The 20073-nt window shown below is 42.7% G+C and overlaps 1 protein-coding gene across 1 annotated transcript in view; it reads right to left on the reverse strand.

Moving 5' to 3' along the window:
* The window catches only part of LAMC2 (laminin subunit gamma 2), an 83988-nt gene that overhangs the window by 41551 nt on the left and 22364 nt on the right, over positions 1-20073 (reverse strand). The window contains exons 2-4 of the mRNA XM_081323234.1: positions 11854-12042; positions 4828-4963; positions 2463-2561 (exon numbers count right to left, since the gene is read on the reverse strand). Coding sequence (XP_081179360.1) covers positions 2463-2561; positions 4828-4963; positions 11854-12042 — 424 coding nt within the window. The remainder of the gene's footprint in view (positions 1-2462; positions 2562-4827; positions 4964-11853; positions 12043-20073) is intronic.

Here is a 20073-nt window from a genome sequence, read left to right on the forward strand (position 1 = left end):
ATCGGCATTATGCGCGTTGATGGCAGCCTCCGCAGCCCATGCATCTAAGGAATGGAACTGCCTTCTCAGCTGACCACAGTCCCTTCTCCTGGTGCTTCTGTAGCTTGTCAACTTCGTATTCTGAGTCGGTGTCTTCCATCCATTCAGCATCCTTGTGGTGGATGGCTTCGGTGTTTGAAGTGCCTTTGGAGGGCCGTAGTGCTTTAACAGCCCCTCCAGTGGCTTCATCCACCCTGATCTCCTTCAAGGCCTCCTGTAGCAAGAGAGTCTCCTTGGCAAACAGTTTTTGTTGGAGCTCTCGGTTCTGGAGTCCACAGACTAAACGGTCTCTTAGTCTCTCCTCCAAATCCGTGAAATTGCAGTCGGGACGCTTGACGAAGAGCAGTGATGAATTCTGTAGCAGACTCACTGGGCTGTTGCTCCCACTGCTCAAAAGCGTGCCTCCACACTAGATGGATAATTTGGGCTCAAAGTGGTCTTGGAGCTTTTTCTTCAAGTCCGCATAGGTGATGGACTCGAGTGGTGTTGGTGCGACCAGGTTCTTGGCAGTGTCGAATGTGGAGAGGCCGCACACACAGAGGAGGGTTACGGCCTTCAGCCCATCTTTGCCAACCTGGTTGGCACGGAGGTAATTTTCGACCAGGAAATGTAGGATGCCAATCTCTCTGGGTGTGTGACATCAAATTCTTTTATTTTGCCTACTTTTGCCATGGTGAGTTGCTTGCATTTCTTGTTGCTCACATTGCCTTGTGCTGCTGGCTTCTGCGTAGGCCCTAGGACGGATCCTTAGGGCAAGGTGGTCTCCAGCGTGGTTTGCTGGCAGACCAAGGGGGGGGGTGAAATGTGGTCTCTGCCAGGCTCTGTGCTGGCCCTCACCCCCTAGTGACTTCAGACTCTTACGATGAAGCAGCACATCCCACCCTCATCGCCACTGTTCTTTAGGCATTAAGCGAGATGAAGTGTTGAAACAGCAAACAAGTTTATTAACTCAGAACAAAAGCAGCCCTAATGGCTGCTGCACAGCTATTTATATGGTTAGCCTCTAGGTGGCGACGCATAGGTTTTAAGTGATTTAAAACATTTATGGCCAATACATTACAGTTTCCATGGGCTCAAAACAGAGATAGAGATAGATAATGGGGTGGAGAAGTTAAGAGGAGATTAATCCTAGAGGAGACAGCAGTGACAAAACTAGACAGGACAATGAAGGATAATGACATTTCTATGTAAGGCTGTGAAATGTGAACCCTGAAAAGGGGTGAGAGAAAGGAGAGAGTTCTGAATTGTGAATTTGGAAAAGAGCAAACAATCAATTGGTTCTGGATGAAATCAAGACTGACAATTCCCTGGAGAGAATAATTTTAGATATGAGATGAAGGCAGATACAGCTCTGCTTGCAAAGTTGGGTAAAGTAGAAGGGGAAGATAATGGACAAGGTGGATGGATTGCATCAATGGAATTGGTTCATTTAATCATCTGAGATTTGGGCCAAGTAGATGATACCTATGGTAATTACCTGGGAAAAGATGTCATTTTTTTCTACAATTCTTTTTTCTGCATTGTTGTTTGATGCAGGTTCCTGCTCTCCCCCCCCCAAAATGGCAGGTCTTTGCTTTTTATTTATTCTCTAATTACTTGACACAGTTGTTTCATACTATGTTGCGCAGTGAACAAAAATATATCTGGGCTCCCCAAAGTTCTGTTCTATCAAATTGGACATTATAGAGAAGCATATTTGCAAAAACCTTGAAACCCACAAATCTTTCCTCAAGGAAACTGAAATTGTCAGACTCTAAAATTGTAATTTGACACACCAGCTTTCTTATTTTATGTACTGGCTTTGGCTATTTCTAATCTAAGGATTAGAGCAGTGTTTGTCAACTTTAGCAACTTTAAGAGGTATGGACTTCAACTCCCCAAATTCCCCAGCCAGCATGCTGGAAGTTGAAGTTCATACATCATAAAGTTAGTAAGTAGTAAATTAGAGAAACTCTAAATTAGAATGTTATCTTAGTATCAAGCAGCCATCACTGTAGTAGTATAGAGCCACTCATTACTGTTCCTTTGGTACACGGGTGTCAGATTCAATCATGTCACATGACGTATTGTGACGTATTGCAATGTTTTTTGGCTTTGCGGAGCCGGGGTGGGTGTGGCCTGTGCCTGATGCATCCACCAGTTTGACACCCCTGCTTTCGTACAATGATAGTTGGATGACTCAGGTTTTATAAATTGCTGTGGAGAAAATAACTCTTGATTCACTCTATTCAATAATCTTGATTAGTAATGCATCAGTTACAGGATACATTTATGTGGGCTCATTCACTAAAATCTGATTGAAAGCTGAATTGGAATCACTAAGCATAGATTTTCTGATGCATTTTTGGGAGAAATCATAGAAATGCCCTCTCCCACAAAAAACAAAGCAAAACCTTTTATCCATAGAAACTACATGCTCACACCTGTCACATCGCTCTCCTGCAACTGCAGTCTTGCAGATACAGCGTCCAGAAATGCACTGCCCTGTGCTTCCAGATGGATCACAATTACACAGAGAGTTCCTGAGAAAATAAAATATGCTTTTAATCTAACTTCTGTTTTCAATTGGGGAAATTGCAAGCATTTCTATAAACAAGAAACAGAATAAAACAAGGCTGACTCCAGTTAGTCAATTCAATTCAAACTATTGAACATACAGTAGATGGAAAATTCTTCAGTATTGTATAATTGTCCATCCATTAGACAGTGTTTGTGAATAATATTTACATTAGATTACTATGTATAGAATTGTAATTGTTAATTATAGTGATATACTTTTTTTCCATTGTTTTAAAACACTTTTTATGCATTTTTTCTGGAGAATGTATGTATTTGTATAATAATTGTGTTTTGTTCTGCTACTATTTAGCTTAAAATAAAATAATAATAACAAAACAGTGTGAAAAAATGAGTCATATCAATTGTACTTCTTTTCTTCAGTTGACTGTCCATTACAGACTAAGCCTACTAGCTTTGCAGATGTATTGTGTGAGCATGCTACTGATCACTTTCTTTCATCCTTAGCATCCATTTTTTTTCTAGAAAAGAACCAGGAAATTCACATTATTATTAGCTGATGAGAGAGAATAGTGGAACTATTAAAAAATGAACAGAACAGTATAGAACAAGATCTGTACTGAAATACCTTTTGTATTGTATCAATGATGGTATTTTTCTAAAATAAAATTGCTGCTCAATTTATATGATTAGAATTAAAGTGTGCCATGCTTTTCAAGATCTGTAGTGTTGCAATTATGGATTCTGGTGCCATAATATATTGGGTATTTTTAAAAATCTAAAACCTACTTACACTCATGGACAATAAGAAAGTTGAAAAGGTTAGCAATGTGCCATTGTTCCATGTGTGAGCCTGCATTAAAAACATGAGTTTTTAAATCATGGATCCTGTTTTTCTTGAAAAGCTAATTCGAGTGTAGGCCTTGGTTGCCCTGGATACCTTGATTTTTTTTAAAGAAAAATGTGTCCATTTTCCTTAATATCCAAAGAGATGATACTTCCCAATCACTATCCACATATTTATTTGATAGTCTATCCCTACCAAGATATTAAATGCAACAAATGTAAACCCATTTTACATGGCAGTAGATAGAAGCGTTGATCTTCACAATGAAGTATAAACAGACAGAGGGGGGGAAAACACAGTGCGTATTGAATGAAAATCATACTAGAGTGATAGATTGGAGCAGTATTTCTCAATCTTAGCAATTTTTAGATATCTGGGCTTTAATTTCCAGAATTCCCTAGCTAGCCTTACTGGCTGGGGAATTCTGGGATTTGAAGTCCACACATCTTAAAAGTTGCTAAGGTTGAAAAACACTGGGTTGGAGACAATATCATATTAAGTGAGAGTGACATATATGTCACTGGCTGGATAAAAATGTTTGTACTGAACTGCTCTTGTTATGACATAAATGGAAAGGTAAGAATATACCACTTTCTAAATAGTATACTTGTAGTCTTCAGGCCAGACCTAGGAGCAAATGGAATTATTTTGTTTTGCATCACTTTTTTAAATGTTCTTTTATTGTTTCATTCTATACATAGAATATATAGAATTTAAATGCTTGCTTTTAAATGCAGTTTCCCTCAAAATATGCATATTTAATGCATTATGGTTGTTGAGCCAAATATTCCATTGCAACATTCATACTGAAAAATCATATGGACTAGCTCTTCTGATCCTCCCATCAGCAAAGGAGGTCAGTTCAGTTCACCACTGAGTACAGAAAGATCAAATTCTTTCAGCATTCCTAATAATATCAACCATCCATAAAACACAGACTATCAAATTGTTTCTCCACTGCAGGGTCCCTGCTGAAAAAAATGTATTTTCACAAAGAAGACAGTATCCTCTGGTTCTTACATGTCTTCCAATGCATAAGTAAGCTTTGGCCTACTATATATGGGCTGCAAAATCTGAGTCACCACAAGAGGGTAGTAAAGAAATAGTGAAAACCTCTCTGCCAACTAGTGGTTTTCTGGACTACTGCAATCTACATGCTGTAGGCCTAAAGAGATTTTTTAAAATGGAGAAATTCAAACATATGTTATCACTAGGACCAGCAAAATTGAAAAACGCAGTTTCCCTTATATAGTCTATAGCATTTTTAGCAATTGGAATGGGAAAGCTGTGATTCAGTGCTTCTTTATGTAAAAACACAGAAAAGCAACCAAAGTTGTTTTTGTTGCCTTATTGAAGCAAATCTGAATTTCCACAAAGATACAATTATTCGTGATTGACAGTTCCATAAACCTGAAGGTACTTACTGTATTTGCCCAACAGCTATGCAGCCAGCCTCAGAGAAGGAATGGAAATTATGCTGGCATCGGTCACATTTATTACCTGTCACACCAGGTTTGCAGTGACACCGGCCATGGTTATCACACTGTGCACTGACAGAACCTATGAAGAAGAAATGTGGAAATATAACAGACTAATTTCTGGCAGTATGATTTATTTTCAACTTGTCTATGAGATCTCAAGCATTTGAGAAAAATTAGTACTATTGTGTAGTGGGTTCTGGACCACATGGACGACTCTGGACAACAGGGCTCAGCATAATAGACCTTTATTGAAGTTAACACATGACTGGGGACAAAGGGCTATTAGCCCCTCTTATATACCTAGCCAGGTATACCTGGGACCAATCCCCTTATCTGGATTTCCCACCAAGGACTACCCTGCCAATCCGGACAGGGTACCATGCCACCTGGTGGTGTCAGTGGCTCACTACTGCGGAAACATCCCCTATATACATAACACCCCTTCCCCCATACTGAGACACTAACGTTAACCAATAAAAAAAACACATGATGAGAACATCCAATGTGTGAATCCAGTTATTTGAAAAGCGTCATAACCCCTCCCTCAAAACCTCACAAAATCTTTGAGGTATGCCGGTGGCCTATGGGTTCTGGCTGACCGTTTCAGGGTTTGCTCTGTGTCCATGTCCCCCAGGTCTGCCTCTGAGTCCTGATTCCAAGCCCAATCCACCCAATGTCATTGGGTTCCCCGGCCTGATGTTCCTCAGCCCAGCCAACGTTACTGGGTAACTGTCCAGTGTCAGATCGGTTATCCCCTTTCCCCAACTCCGAAGAGGCAGGTTGATCTGACTCCGAAACTTGAGGTTGATTTGATTCCGAAACTTGTGGTTTTTTGGGGCTCCGCCTCCTCAATTGGTCTATGTGTCTTCTGACCTGGCGGTCTTCCTCCACCTCTACAATGTATGATACAGGCCCCGTTTTGTCAACCACCACCCCCTGAATCCAGGCATGGCCTGACCCATAGTTCCAGGCCAAAACCTTTTCTGCAATGTGAAGTTCTCTAGTGGTGTCAGGTTGGGGTTGATCCGATTGGGCGGCCACTCTGTTGGGGTGTAATCTGTCCAACTTGGTAATTAGGCGACAACCCCAACGTAGCTCTGCAGGACTCTTGCCAGTTGCTGTGCATGGTGTGGTGTGTTGTGCCAGAAGGAATTGAGCCAACCTTTGGTGCCAGTCTCCACCGATGATGCACCTCAATGCGTCCTTAGTTGTTCTCACCATTCATTCTGCAAGACCATTAGATGAAGGGTGGAAAGGCGTGAATGTGATGTGCCTAATCAAGTTGGCCCTGGTGAATGCCTGGAAATCAGCAGATGTGAATTGTGGGCCATTGTCAGAGACCAACACATCAGGCAACCCATGAGTGCACCTGAACAGTCTTTGCAGTGGTCATGCTAGAAACTGGAACTACTTCCAACCATTTAGAGTGACTGTCAACCACCACCAAAAACAGTTGTCCCTAGAAAGGCCCTGCATAATCAATATGCACCCTGGACCACGGGGTGTGTGTCGCTTCCCATTTGTGTGGGGGGGCCTGTGGCTGTTCTGGCCTCAACCTTTGAGATATGTAGCACTTAGATCCTAAAAAACTAGCAAGTATGTATCAGAACTGCCAACCTAAATGTTGGAGGTGTGGTGGTGAAGATGCAACGTATTTTCATATATGGTGGACCTGTAAAAAGGTTAAAGCATTTTGGATTAAAATTTTATTTATTTATTATTTTAATTCCATTTATATCCCGCCCTTCTCCGAAGAAAAGGATAAAGTTTTGTCCACAATTGTTTTTACTGGGCATTATTACTGACACTACTGTTGTGGACATTAAGTTGATGTTGAATTTAATTACGGCAGCAAGACTTTTAGTAGGGCAATATTGGAAGAAGGAAGAACTGCCGACTATAGAAGAATGGACTTTAAAAGTTTCCAACCTGGCGGAAATGGCAAAGATCTCAGCGTATTTGAAAGACCATTCGCAACAGAGATATATTGTGGAGTGGAAAAAATGGATTGATTATATCCAGAATAAATATGGGACTAAAAAGTTTCACTTAGCATTTGAATAAGTATTGATGTGATATTTATATTGCTTGTAGTTATTTTATAAGAGTTAAAGTGCGATAGATTTAATAGTTTATTGTTGTTTGCATATGGTAGACTATGATTGTTTGTACTTTTATACCTTGTATTTAGCTCTGGGAAGTTGGGGAGGGGGGAGGGGGAGGGAGGGAGGTGTTGGGGAGGGTTGGGAAGAGGGGAAGGGGTTGGGAGGGGTTTTGTTTTGTTTTGTTAAAAATAAAATGTACTGTAAAACTTTTCAATAAAAAAGAGATATGTAGCACCCTGTTACTTGCTCCTCTATGGCCTTACTGAGACCAGGCCACCATACGTAACTCCTGGCTAGTGCCTTCATCCTGACTATGCTGGGGTGATCCTCGTGAAGCGACTGCAAAACCCTATCACGAAGCTTCTCCGGGATAATGACTCTGCTGCCCCACAAAAGGCATCCTTTGTGAGAAGACAACTCATGCCTTCTCATGAAATATGCCTGAAACTCTGGACCTGGGCTCTTTTCCGGCCACCCAGACACCACCCACATTTGGACCCTGCACAGTACCTTATTTGCTGTGGTGCCAGCAGCAATGTCCTTTGCCTGGAGGGGGCAATCCGGTAGAACTTGGATGGCTAAGATCTGCTCCGCAGGTGCTGGGTCAGGTTCCATGATTCTTAGCGGTAATCTGCTTAATGCATCAGCGTGGCCCATGTCCCTGCCTGGTTTGTAGACCAGTTTGCAAGTGTAAGCAGATAGGAATATGGACCATCTTAGCATCCTTGGGGATAGAATTTGTGGTGTTTGTTTGCCAGTTGTGAACAACCCCAATAATGGTTTGTGGTCAGTAAAAATGGTGAACTCCCTGCCATAGAGGTAGTCGTGAAATTTCTTGATTCCTGTCACAATTGCCAAGGCTGCCTTGTCAATTTGTGCATACTTCCTTTCTGCCTTTGACAGTGTTCGGGAGTAATATGCAATAGGCCTTTGTTCCCCGTTTCCCTCTATGTGACTTAATATGGTGCCCACTCCATAAGGGGATGCATCACACGCGATGCAGATGGGCTAGTTTTCTATAAAATGTGTGATGGTTGAGTCACTGGACAATAGTTGTTTGAGGTTTTTAAAACTCTGTTCATGGACCGTGGTCCAATTCCATGGGGTTTTCTTATCTAATAATCTGTGTAAAGGCTCTGCAATTGCTGCTTTGTGGGGCAAAAATGCAAGATAGAAATTAAGTAAACCCAGGAAAGCTTGCAAGTCAACCTTATTATTTGGGGTTGGAGCCAATTTGATTGCTTTTACCTTGGAATTCACCGTAGGGTGAATTCCTTTGGCATCAATCCTGAACCCTAAAAATTCAGTGGATGCCACTCCAATACTGCACTTACTTTTTTAAGTTTGAGCCCAGCAGAGCGAAACCTGCTTAAAACAGCCTGCAACCTGTCAGCCAAGATCTCTTCAGATTCTCCAGCAATAAGAACATCATCGAAATAAGGACATACACCAGGTATGCCTTTCAGAGTCCTCTCCATCACTTCTTGAAAAATTCCTGGAGCTACAGAGAAGCCAAACTGCAAACGGTTAACTCTGAAAGCTCCCCTATGTGTCACAATCGTCTGAGCATCAGCTGTCTCCTTGGAAACTGTTAGCTGCTGGTACGCCTGCACAAGATCGAGCTTTGCAAAGATGGCGCCACCCTGTATTGCAGCGAGGACATGCTGGAGCATCGGGACCAGGTAAGCATGCGGATTCAAGGCCCGGTTTACCGTGGCCTTATAATCTGCACAAATTCTTACTTCCCCATTAGCCTTGAGTGGGGTCACTTTAGGGGTCTCCCATTCTCCCCCTTCCACGGGCTCTAACACCCCTTGTTCTACCAACTTATCCAATTCGCTCTCAATCTTTTGCTTGAGAGCGAATGGGACTCTCCGGGGCTTTATGCAAATGGGTAAGACCCCTGGGTTTAGCTTAAATTTAATGGGGGGGCGTGTATTTACCCAGCTTGTCATCAAATACGTCTGCAAACGTTTTGCAGATGGATTTGAGACTTTTGGGCTGGATGTTATGTACTCCCCCCAACAAATGCCCAGGACATCGAACCAGTCCAGTCACACTAGACTGGTTCTCCGCCCGTCGGTCACCAGGACATCCAATGGACCCTGGAACTCCTTGAACCCCACAACCACGGTAGCCTTTCCCCTGACTTTAATGGGGGAATGCTGAAAGTTGGACAGCAGCAATGTGGTGGGCTTTAAAGGGATTCTCCGCTTGCTCCTGTCGCAAATTCCTTTAAATGTCTCATATGAAATTATTGAGACTGCGGAACCAGAGTCAAGCTCCATTGTGCAAGGTACCCCTTGCAGATGGACCTGTATTGTAATTTTAGGCTTGAGCAACTGGTGTATCTCTGTATGAGACACGGTCCGCCTGCTCCCCCCAGATTTCGATGAAATGCGCTGTGGGGACCCAGTACCTTCGAGTGCCGATGCCATGGCTTGTAATTCGTTCAGGCTGTCCCGGTTGCGGTTCTGGCAGATGGCTGCGATATGCCCCGTCTTGCCGCAGGAGCGACATTTCGCAGATCTGAATCTGCAGGATGCTCTCAGATGGTTTCCTCCACAGCTGGCACATTTTTGGCTGGTGTAGTTGGTTGTTCTTGGTTCTCTGCAGCTGCAGCTGCAAGCGGTGCTTTTGCTGACCGATGTGTATTTCCGATGGCTTCCGTCGTTGTCTCGCCACGTTGGCTGTTTCCCTGGCCTTTGCTGGACCACATCTATCTCTGCCTCTCCGTCTGTTTCTCCGTATCCGCTGTTTGTGGCACATTCATGATGTATTCTCCCACCCGGGCTGCTGCCTGGATGGTGTGTGGGCTTGCCGGCGCCATTGGCTGCCTCGTGAGCCATTACCTCGTCTAGGACTTCTCGCAGATTCATCGGCGGATTTGCGAGGATTTTTTGACAGCACTGATGATCTCTAAGCCCGAACACCACCTGGTCTCGAATTCTATCTTCGAGATCAGGGAACTTACACAAACAGGCACCCTGTCTCAGAGCCGCAACGTAGTGTGATGTTGTCTCACCCGGGAGCTGGATGCGCTGGGAAAATTGGAAACGCCAAAAAATTGGAGCCCTGGACGGCATGAAATGTTCAGCTAGCTTTTCCATGAGTTCATCATACAGGACGGATGCGACGGCCATTGGTGCGCACAATCCGACGGCCACATCGTATACATCCTGGCCACTGAGGCACAGCAGGGCTGCTGCTTTCATCCGGTCTTCCGTGATCTTGTTGATCAGCAGGAACCCTTTGATCCGTCCCAGGTGCACTTCCCACCGTTCGGGTTCGTCGATGTTAAAACGGAATTCGCTGGTGTTTCAGAACCTCGCCATGGCGCGCCCGGTCTGTGGATACTGCTTTGCTTGGAAGGTTTCTCGGGAAAGATTTGCCTTTCCTCCTTTCCAAGTGACTTCAGATCTCCGTGAAACAGCATCCCACCTTCGTCACCACTATTGTGTAGTGGGTTCTGGACCGCATGGATGACTCCGGACAACAGGGCTCAGCATAATAGACCTTTATTGAAGTTAACACATGACTGGGGACAAAGGGCTATTAGCCCCTCTTATATACCTAGCCAGGTATACCTGGGACCATTCCCCTTATCTGGATTTCCCGCCAAGGACTACCCTGCCAATCTGGACAGGATACCATGCCACCTGGTGGTGTCAGTGGCTCATTACTGTGGAAACATCCCCTATATACATAACAAGTACTGATGTTTGGAAACAATAAGGCAGGGGTGTCAAACTGGTGGCCTGCAAGCTGGATGCATCATGTGCAGGCCACGCCCACTCCTGCTCCGCAAAATCAAAAAAAGTCACGATACGTCATGATACGTCACGCAATGTAATCTGCCTCTCCTGATGGACCTGATGGTTGTTATTCTCCTGCAATCTTACTTTTTTGTTTATTTTTATTGTTTTTATTTTTATTATATTTATTATTTGAAGAGTTTTAATGTCATGATATTGTTTAAATTGTGGCTGGTTTTATGGTGCCCAGAGTACATCCAGCAGCTGTGTAATATTGCTAAATAAATAAATAAATTTAGTGATTCACTCAATTCAATCAATAAAATTACATGAGAGGTGATTGTTGGCTTGATAAATACGGATACTTTAAATTTAAGTTTTTCTCCTCAGTATATGTATGTTAGATTAAACTACTGGTTTATAGTCAGAAATACAAATTTAATGGGAATTACAAAATTATAGTATCAGTAGTAGCAACAATAATTATAACAATACAGAAATAAATATTTTGCTTTATGCTGTTATCTCATATTCAAGCCCAGATTTTTTTTCTTTTGTCTATCTTTTTCTAATTCATTAGGTTGAGTGTGTAATACTATGCTGGTCAATTACCAAAATATATGTTTGATTGCCATTTACTCATTCCTTTTCTGTACAAACACAATATGGTCTAGTAAGCTGATTGTGGATTTTTGTCTCATAGGATGTAGTGATGCTCTGAGGCATGGCTCGGGCATCTCTGAAATTGAAACTGCTCTCGATCCTAATCGAGATGTCAGTAAACATAATTATAAATATTGCCAGTGGGTGGTAACTGACAAATGATATTTATTTTAGAACATAAAATAACATAGAACATAAACATTGATCATGATAATCTACTAGTTGATCTAACATAAAGAGCCCAGCCTCCAACCTTCTCTAACAATGCTATCACAGTTCTTTCTGAATATTATTTATTGTTGTTATTTAGTTCTGTATCACTCTTCTTCCTAGAGTGGATGTTGCCAGGTACGATTTGCATGTTTGTGTGTGGGTGGGGAGATGGCCTATGAATGAGAGCTGGTTTTTTCTTTCTTTCCTCATTTCCTAAATCTGTATCTGCCTACCTCTGAGGTTGCAGTTGCAGGGCATGCAACGATCTTGTTGAGACCGACGATAGAAACCCTCTTTGCATCGCTCACAGTTTATTCCATCCGTGTTGTCAATACAGTTGAGGCACCGATACCCATTTCCCTGTCGCCTGAGTAACTCAAGGTCGAAGATGCAGTGTCTGGACTTCCCATTGCAGTTGCAGGCTAGAAGACAAAGCAATGGAATAGCCACTGTTAGGCAAAAAAGGCAGAGGTGATTGGATTTATTGTGCAGTTTACATTTATTGAAATATTAGGATCTCATTTGCAACACTACTAATGATAATGTGATTTTCCTTCCTTAATATAATGCAATCTAGAAGAGCAGACATGTATTACTTCTCATTCTTTTTGATTTCCCAAGTTCCAAATACTTTTCTTTTCCCCCACAGAGCCAAACAGAAGTACTATCCTAATTTAGTATGTAGAAGTTCCTGAGGGAAGCAAAACTGACCTTTCCATGTTGAAACACAGAAGTACCTTACAACTGGGACAGTAAGGAAGTGAGTTAGTTTTGATCCCTAACTGCCTTGCTCCTCATTTAAATTTCCTCCCTAGCAGTTCTGAACAACAAAATCATTTGCACTGCTGGATAAAATTAGTCAATATATTAATTACCTTTATGTTGTATTATTGTATGTGTTGTGTCATTTTCCTGCCTCAGGAAATCTTATAATCTAAAATTTAATAGTAGCAGGGCAATAGGTAAATGATAAGAAAGGAGAAGTAATACAGCAAGGGACAGGAAAGCAATTATTCAGAATTGTGAACAAATGAGTTAAGATGGACTTAGATAATAATAATAATAATAATAATAATAATTATTATTATTATTATTATTATTATTATTATTATTATTATTATTATTATTATTATTATTATTATTATTATTATTATTATTATTATTATTATTATTATTATTATTATTATTCTTTATTGATTAGCCCTTGGGCCATATCAAAGTGCAAAGTTCCAGCAACAAATAGTTACTAAAATTTGATAAAAGCAATTTAAAATGGAATTTGATAAAATACAATTTAAAATGGAATTAGAATAAAATACGATTTAAAATGAAATGGTAATAAAATACAATCTAAAATGAAATTGTAATAGTGTACAATAATTTAAGCTATAGATAAAATATGATAAAATTATATTTTGGAGTTGCCCTTGCAATCTACCCCAATCAGTCCCACATATGCAGATCTCAACCGAATCATTTTGTTTAGGTACTGTGCTACGTTAAATGTTATTTTCAAGTTCTGGCTGGACATAAGGTAAGTTATTTGATATGGGGATCCCAATGGGTCATTCGTTTGGTACATAGACCAAGATACCTGTCTCTCACCCTCTTATACAGGCAACAGTCAAATAGGATGTGAGCCAGGTCTTCTACCTCTGCCGCTCCGCAAATGCAGAGACGCTTATTGTAGGGTATAGCATGAAATCTCCCATATCTGACCATTGTGTCAAGCTGTTCAAATCTCGCTCAAGTAAATATCTCCCTGAGATGTTTTGGGAGTTGTGACTTCAAATAACTGTCTAGTTGAAAAGTACGTTTGTATTTACTCAGCCATTTCAAGTTACCCACCTTACCAAGGATAGCTATATCAGTTTGTGCTTCTATATCCTTAATTCTTTGGGCAACTCTTTTTTTGGATTGTTCTCCTGTTACGCAAGAGACAGGAAGGCCACAGCTTCTTACAAAATTTGTTAGTTTGGTGATCCAGGAGATTTGTGATTGTAGTTTTATTTGCTCTAGTAGGCATAACCTGGGGAGTCTATCAGTCTCCATTTCATTAACTTTGCACCAGTAGTTATAAGCTCTAATTTTAGATAATGCATGAATTGTATGAATTCCCAATTCAGCTCTAACTGCTGCAGCAAATGTTCTTGGATCTACACCCAAAATACATCTCAAATGCTGGGACTCTGTTTGTTCTAGGACTGTGGCTGAGTAAAGACCCCAAATTTCTGCTCCATACAAGAGCATTGTGGTAACCTTAGCCTTATAAACCTTGATTAATGGGGCTAGGGACCCTGGGCAACTATGGTTCTTTAGTTTGAGCAGTAAATTCAAATGGGCTTTTGCTCTAAATGTACTTCATTGATGATGGCAGGCCCAAGATCCAGTCTTGGAAAAAGGTACGCCCAAATATAAAAAGGTGTTAACCTGTTCAATTGGTTCACCATCTAATTGCCACTTATGTCTCTGATGGTTTCTTCAAAACACCATTATTTTTTATTTAGATTTGCTAATGATTAGGGAGTTATCCTGGCAACAAGAGCTGAATCTTCTTAATAGCCTATGTAATTTTATTTTATTTTATTTTAATCCCATTTATATCCCGCCCTTCTCCGAAGACTCAGGGCGGCTTACAAGCTTAGCAGTAATCCTACTTGTATGATAATAAAATCATATCATCAGCATAAAGTAAGCTGTTACAGTAAGTATTTAGGATCATCGGCATGTGTACCATGGTATTCTTCATTAACCCTGGCAAGTCATTGATGTACAAATTAAATAATAATGGGGCCAGGATACATAATAATAATAATAATAATTTAATTTCTATACCACCCTTCTCCCGAAGGACTCAGGGCGGTGTACAGGGCAATACAATAAAAATACAATGTACAAAATTTAAGAAAGAATTAAATAGTGTAGCCCAAAATTACAATAAAAATTAATAAAATTAATATTAAAATACCCCACACCCATCAGACCAGGCCGGCTTGTTCAAATAAGTAAGTTTTTAGGTCACGGCGGAAGGAGCGAAGGTCAGGAGCCATCCGGAGCTCAACCGGTAAACAGTTCCAATGGTCTGGCGTGCCCACAGAGAACGCCCTCCCCCTGGCAGCTGCCAGTCGACACTCTTTGACCGACGGCACCCTGAGGAGGCCCTCTCTGTGGGAGCGCACTGAACGAAGGGAAGTTGATGCCAGCAGCAGGTGCTCCCATAGGTAGTCCGGACCCTTGCCATTTAGGGCTTTATAGTTGCCCTCTGGGTGAGATTCAGCACCTTGAATCTCACCCAGAGGGCAACTGGCAGCCAATGCAGCTCGCGGAGAAGAGGTGTTACATGGGAGTATCGAGAAGCCTCCACCACCACTCGTGCGGCCGCATTCTGCACCAGCTGAAGCCTCCGAGTAGTCCTCAAGGGCAGCCCCATGTAGAGAGCATTGCAGTAGTCTAAACGAGAGGTCACAAGGACATGAGTGACCATACGCAAGGCATCCCGGCCCAGATAGGGCCGCAACTGGCGCACCAGGCGAACCTGGGCGAAGGCCCCCCTAGTCACAGCTCCTATATGATCTTCCAAGGAGAGCTGTGAATCTAGGAGGACACCCAAGTTGCGAGCCCTATCTATGGGGGGTAATATTTCACCCCCCATGATTAGAGATGGAATAATCTGAATTTCCCGAGATGCCGGCACGTACAACCACTCAGTCTTGTCGGGATTGAGCCGAAGCCTGTTCCTCCCCATCCAGACCTGAACCGCCTCCAGGCAACGGGACATCACATCGAGGGCATCACTGGGGTGGTTTGGGGTAGAGATGAAAAGCTGGGTATCATCAGCATATTGATGATACCCAACCCCAAAACCACGAATGATCTCACCCAGTGGCTTCATATAGATGTTGAACAGGAGAGGCGAGAGGATCGACCCCTGAGGAACTCCACAAACGAGAGGCCTCGAGGTCGACCTCTGCCCTCCTGCCAACACCGACTGCGAAAGTCCCAGGAGGTAGGAGGAGAACCACCGTAAAACGGTGCCTCCCACTCCCAACCCCCTGAGACACCGCAGTAAAATACCATGGTCGATGGTATCGAAAGCCGCTGAGAGGTCTAATAGGACTAGGACAGAGGAACAACCCCTGTCCCGAGCCCGCCAGAGATCATTCACCAGCGCGACCAATGCCGTCTCCGTGCTATACCTGGGCCTGAAGCCCGATTGGTACGGGTCCAGATAATCAGCTTCCTCCAGGAACAAAGGGAGCTGATGCGCCACCACACTCTCACAACCTTCACCTTATCCATTTATTTGTGTGAATCCTGTTAGTCAGGGCCCCATTAACCCCATACTGCACCCTCAAACAGGTACTTGTGTAAAGGGCTTTAATCAAAGCCAGGAGTCTAGGTACTATTTTAAGATATGTCAGTTTACTCCATAGTACTTCTCTATTTACCATATCAAATGCCACTGTAAGGTCTATGAAAGCAGCAAACAGGGGTCTCCTCTTTAGGCATATTTGGCAATTAGATGGTTCAAGACAAAGCAGTTATCAATAGTAGATCTGTTTTGTCTAAAACCTGCTTGTTCTTCTGTGAGGATATTGTTTTCCTCTACCCAGATTTCAATTCTGTTCAAAAGGTGCCTAGCATATATTTTTGCTACAATGTCAATCAGGCTGATGGGCCTGTAATTACTTGGATCCTTTTTATTCCCTTTTTTATATACAGGGACAACTATTCCCATCTTCCACCCATCTGGTATATGGCAGGTGTTATTTATGTGTGTAAAAAGACCTGCTAATACAGGGCCCCACCAATTGGGAAATTTCTTAAATAATTCTGCTGGTAAAAAATCCTCACCTGGGGCTTTATTGCTCTTTAAGTTTTTAATGATGGACTGTATCTCCTATTCTGAGACTGGTGGCCAAGGGGGGGAGTTCTAGGGTTCACTAAATCACTGTTTGAAGATATGTTTCTTTACCGGTTCAGTGGGAGCAAACAAGCACTGATGATAATTCTCCCAGTCCTCAGGAGAGATTGGTATATCAAACGCAAATCTCCGTTCCTTCAGGATACCTGCTACAGAGTGCCAAAATAATACTGAGTTATGGCTTCTGGCAGCCAACTCGAGTTCTGACCAGATTGAAATGGCAAAACTTTTTTTCTTTAATGTTATAGTTTTTTTTATATTCCCTTCTTGTGTGCAGCATCTTAGCTTGTATATGGGCAGTAGGATTCCTCTGGGCAAGCCTCATGGCTGCCTTCAATTTCTTTTTCAGTCACTGGCAATCAAGATCAAACCAGCGAGGTCTACCCACTAGGGCTCTTTTTGTAGCAGGTTTAGCTGTTAGATGTTTCTTCAGTATATTACACAGATTGGGGAATGCATTGAAGGCTGATATCCATTCAGTAGTAGATGACTGGATTGTTCTAGCCCACTTAGTAGCATTCTCTGTTTTAATGCATTCTAATATTGCTTTAGTATCAACTTTGGCCCAAATTAACCTTTTATTTTGGGTCACCTCTACCTTTTTGGTGAGCCATCTGTCAGCCATGTTATATGGCCTTAAATCTGAGCGGCCATGCTTACAGGCTGATGGTCGCTATTGTTGCTAAGGTGTACTGTGACCTCCAAAAAGAGGTCGGCCTTATCTCTAGACACACAAAAGAGATCCAGTACACTATTTGAATTGGCCGAATGGTATGTATAAGGGTATGTGTAATTCTTATCCTTACCTCCCAAAATTTGGAGATTACCCTTAAAAATTAAGGAGACTAGGAGCAGGCCAGCGGCATTACTTTTACAGTCTCTCGAGAGCCACTGAGGATTGTTATCAAACAACTCCCCTGGGATTCCCTTCTTCTAGGCAAGCTCATACAAAGAGGGACCCTGCCTAGCGTTCAGATCTCCTAGTAATACCACTATGGACTGAGGGTACAGTACAGATATATCTTCTAGGATAACTTCCAAGCCCATCCAGTATTTGGAATTATAATGCTGGGATGTGCTTGGAGGAATATACACATTTACCAATATTAACTCAAACTGGTCATATTCAAATTTGACAGCTAGGAAGTACGGATACTTATCTTTGTTATATAATTTCTCCCCCTGCCATTGCAACTCTTGCGTTATAAGAATGCATAGCCCACCAGAGGGTCTCCGTTTGTTCTTTGTTTTTTGGGCTGGGAGGCCCATCCCTGAAAACCTGGCAGTTGTACTGGTTCGTCCACTTGTTAACCAGGTTTCTTGAAAGGCTATTACGTCAAATCTAGAGAGAAAGCTCATTAGTCCACTATCAACCATCCCTTTCCAGCCAGCTACGTTCCAGGTCATCAACTCTATGGGGTTCTCGGAGGCAAGATGGTCTGGCTTGGTTGATTGGCTAGATGGTAAAAATGCCAGATGTCAACTAGACATTGGAGCCAGGTCGATATCATCTATGCTTCCCATATAAACACAGTTGTGAGGTTCGATATTTCTCCTACTGGGTTGCAGAACTTGTTGTTGCTCCTCTATATCTCAGTTGCCAGCGTGCCTCTGCTCTTGCTCCAAGAATGATTTTTTTCCAATGGGCAGGTACTCCGGCTTAAGTCTATAAATGTAGATTTATGTCCATTCATCTTGTGAAAAGATGTTGTGGGAACTTCTAAATCAAATAAGGATGGAAGCTGGATTATATCCTTAGTGTTTGTCAGCTTAGGGGGCACTGCGTGATAAAGCCCTTTGTCTGTCAGTTGTTTCTCAGAGGCTGGGTCAGTCAGTGCAGTTACACCACTGTCAGCCTGTGTGACAGTGTTCTGTTCCAGCCTACTACCGGCCCTGCAGAAAAGGCAGGGACAACCCCTTTACAAAAAGGCAAGAGGCTGGAATTAAGCCTGCCAAATTTATTTACACAAAACAGAGCAAACAGAGAAAAACAAAAACACGAACCATGAAACAGGAGCTATTCAAACAGTTGCCTTCAGCAAACCACCCCTCCTACACATTCTCCTTTTAAACAGTTCAAGGCATGGCTTCTCTCTGCCTCCTTCCGAGGTGCCCCATTGCCTTCCTCTGTTTACTCCTGATTGACTGCCTCCTGCGTCGGGCATCCTTGAACAGGGCCAGCTGTGGGTCATCTTCATCCATGCTGTCAGGCTCACACAGCTGGGTCTGCGTAGTATCCAGATGAGAGGGGCCTGGCTGAGGGCTCTGCGAAGCCTCAGGACTGTCCTCTGCAGGCTCTCCAACACCCCCCTCCTCCTCCTCCTCTGAATCGTCCGACCCAACTGCCGAACCCACAGGCTGACCCTGAATCACAACAGGCAGTACCTTTTTTTACTATTGAGGTAAAGGCAGATTGTTGATTAAATATATTGTCACAAGGGTGTGTGATTAGTGGAGCCAAATTAAACAGAGGCTTTCCTGTAGATTGAGTTGTTGTCAGTGCCTCTTTTAGGTCATCCAATCTTTGAATGATATTAACTTGCTCAGGTTCCGGCAATGCACTGAATAGGTCAATCAGCATTTCCTCTGGCACATCCTCAGCAGTTCCTGCAGCTGTGGGTAACACAGTTTGTATATTGCTCCTTTGCCTTCTCAGGGTCAGTTCAGTTGTAGCAGCCTCAGGCTTAGTACTGTGAGGGCTGTTGCAGCCTGGATTTAAGGTGACGGTTCCCTCTTGGTGACGCTGTTTCAGGAGTGGGCACACTTTGTCTGAGCAAAAGACCCTTATTGGAAATATTGAAAAGGTGCTCAGAAAGGGCTTCATTCTGAAGAGCATGGAGGGAATTGTGGGCTGCTTGAACGATAGGAGAATTCTCATACATTGCGTTCTTGCTGGCAGCCACTCTGCGTGTAGTAGATCTATCAGAGTGAATTCATAGCGAAGCAGCTGGCTCAGGGACAGCCTAACAGCTTCTCTATTACTCCAACAGCCTCTATTTACTCTCTTGTCATAAATTTGCAAAGTAACCTGGTTAGTTTGCAGACTGTAGTTATATTGGTCATCTCTTGGGCCTTTACTCGATTGAGTGTTTTCTCTATGTGGGTTCAAATTTTCGGAAGGAAGACAAAGTCCTTCTCTAGTTTCATTTTCTGAATTAGCCATCCCATGTCTATCTATGGTTGTCCTCCCAAGTCCTTCTGCAGTATTTGGGTGGCTCCTAACAAGCTTTGCGAAAGATTCTTTCAGGCAGTCGACCTTATTTATGACAATTGACAAAAGATCATATATTGAATTTACAGTTTGAGCTGTAAGCAAACTTTGTCTGGAGAGGAAGTCTGTCACATTTCCCCCTTTAGATTTGTTACATCTCCCTCCTGTGCAAAGAAGACTGCTGCTGGGTTCCAAGGAGGGGAGCCATTCTCCGAGAGGGAGGAGGACAGCTCTACATGCTGTTTGCTTTCCAGTTCGGTTTGTAAGTCCCATTCCAATGAGTCACATAAATTTATCTGATAAGGTGCCTGTGAATGA

This window comes from Vipera berus (assembly GCF_964194415.1).
Source record: "Vipera berus genome assembly, chromosome: 3".
NCBI classification, from domain to species: domain Eukaryota; kingdom Metazoa; phylum Chordata; class Lepidosauria; order Squamata; family Viperidae; genus Vipera; species Vipera berus.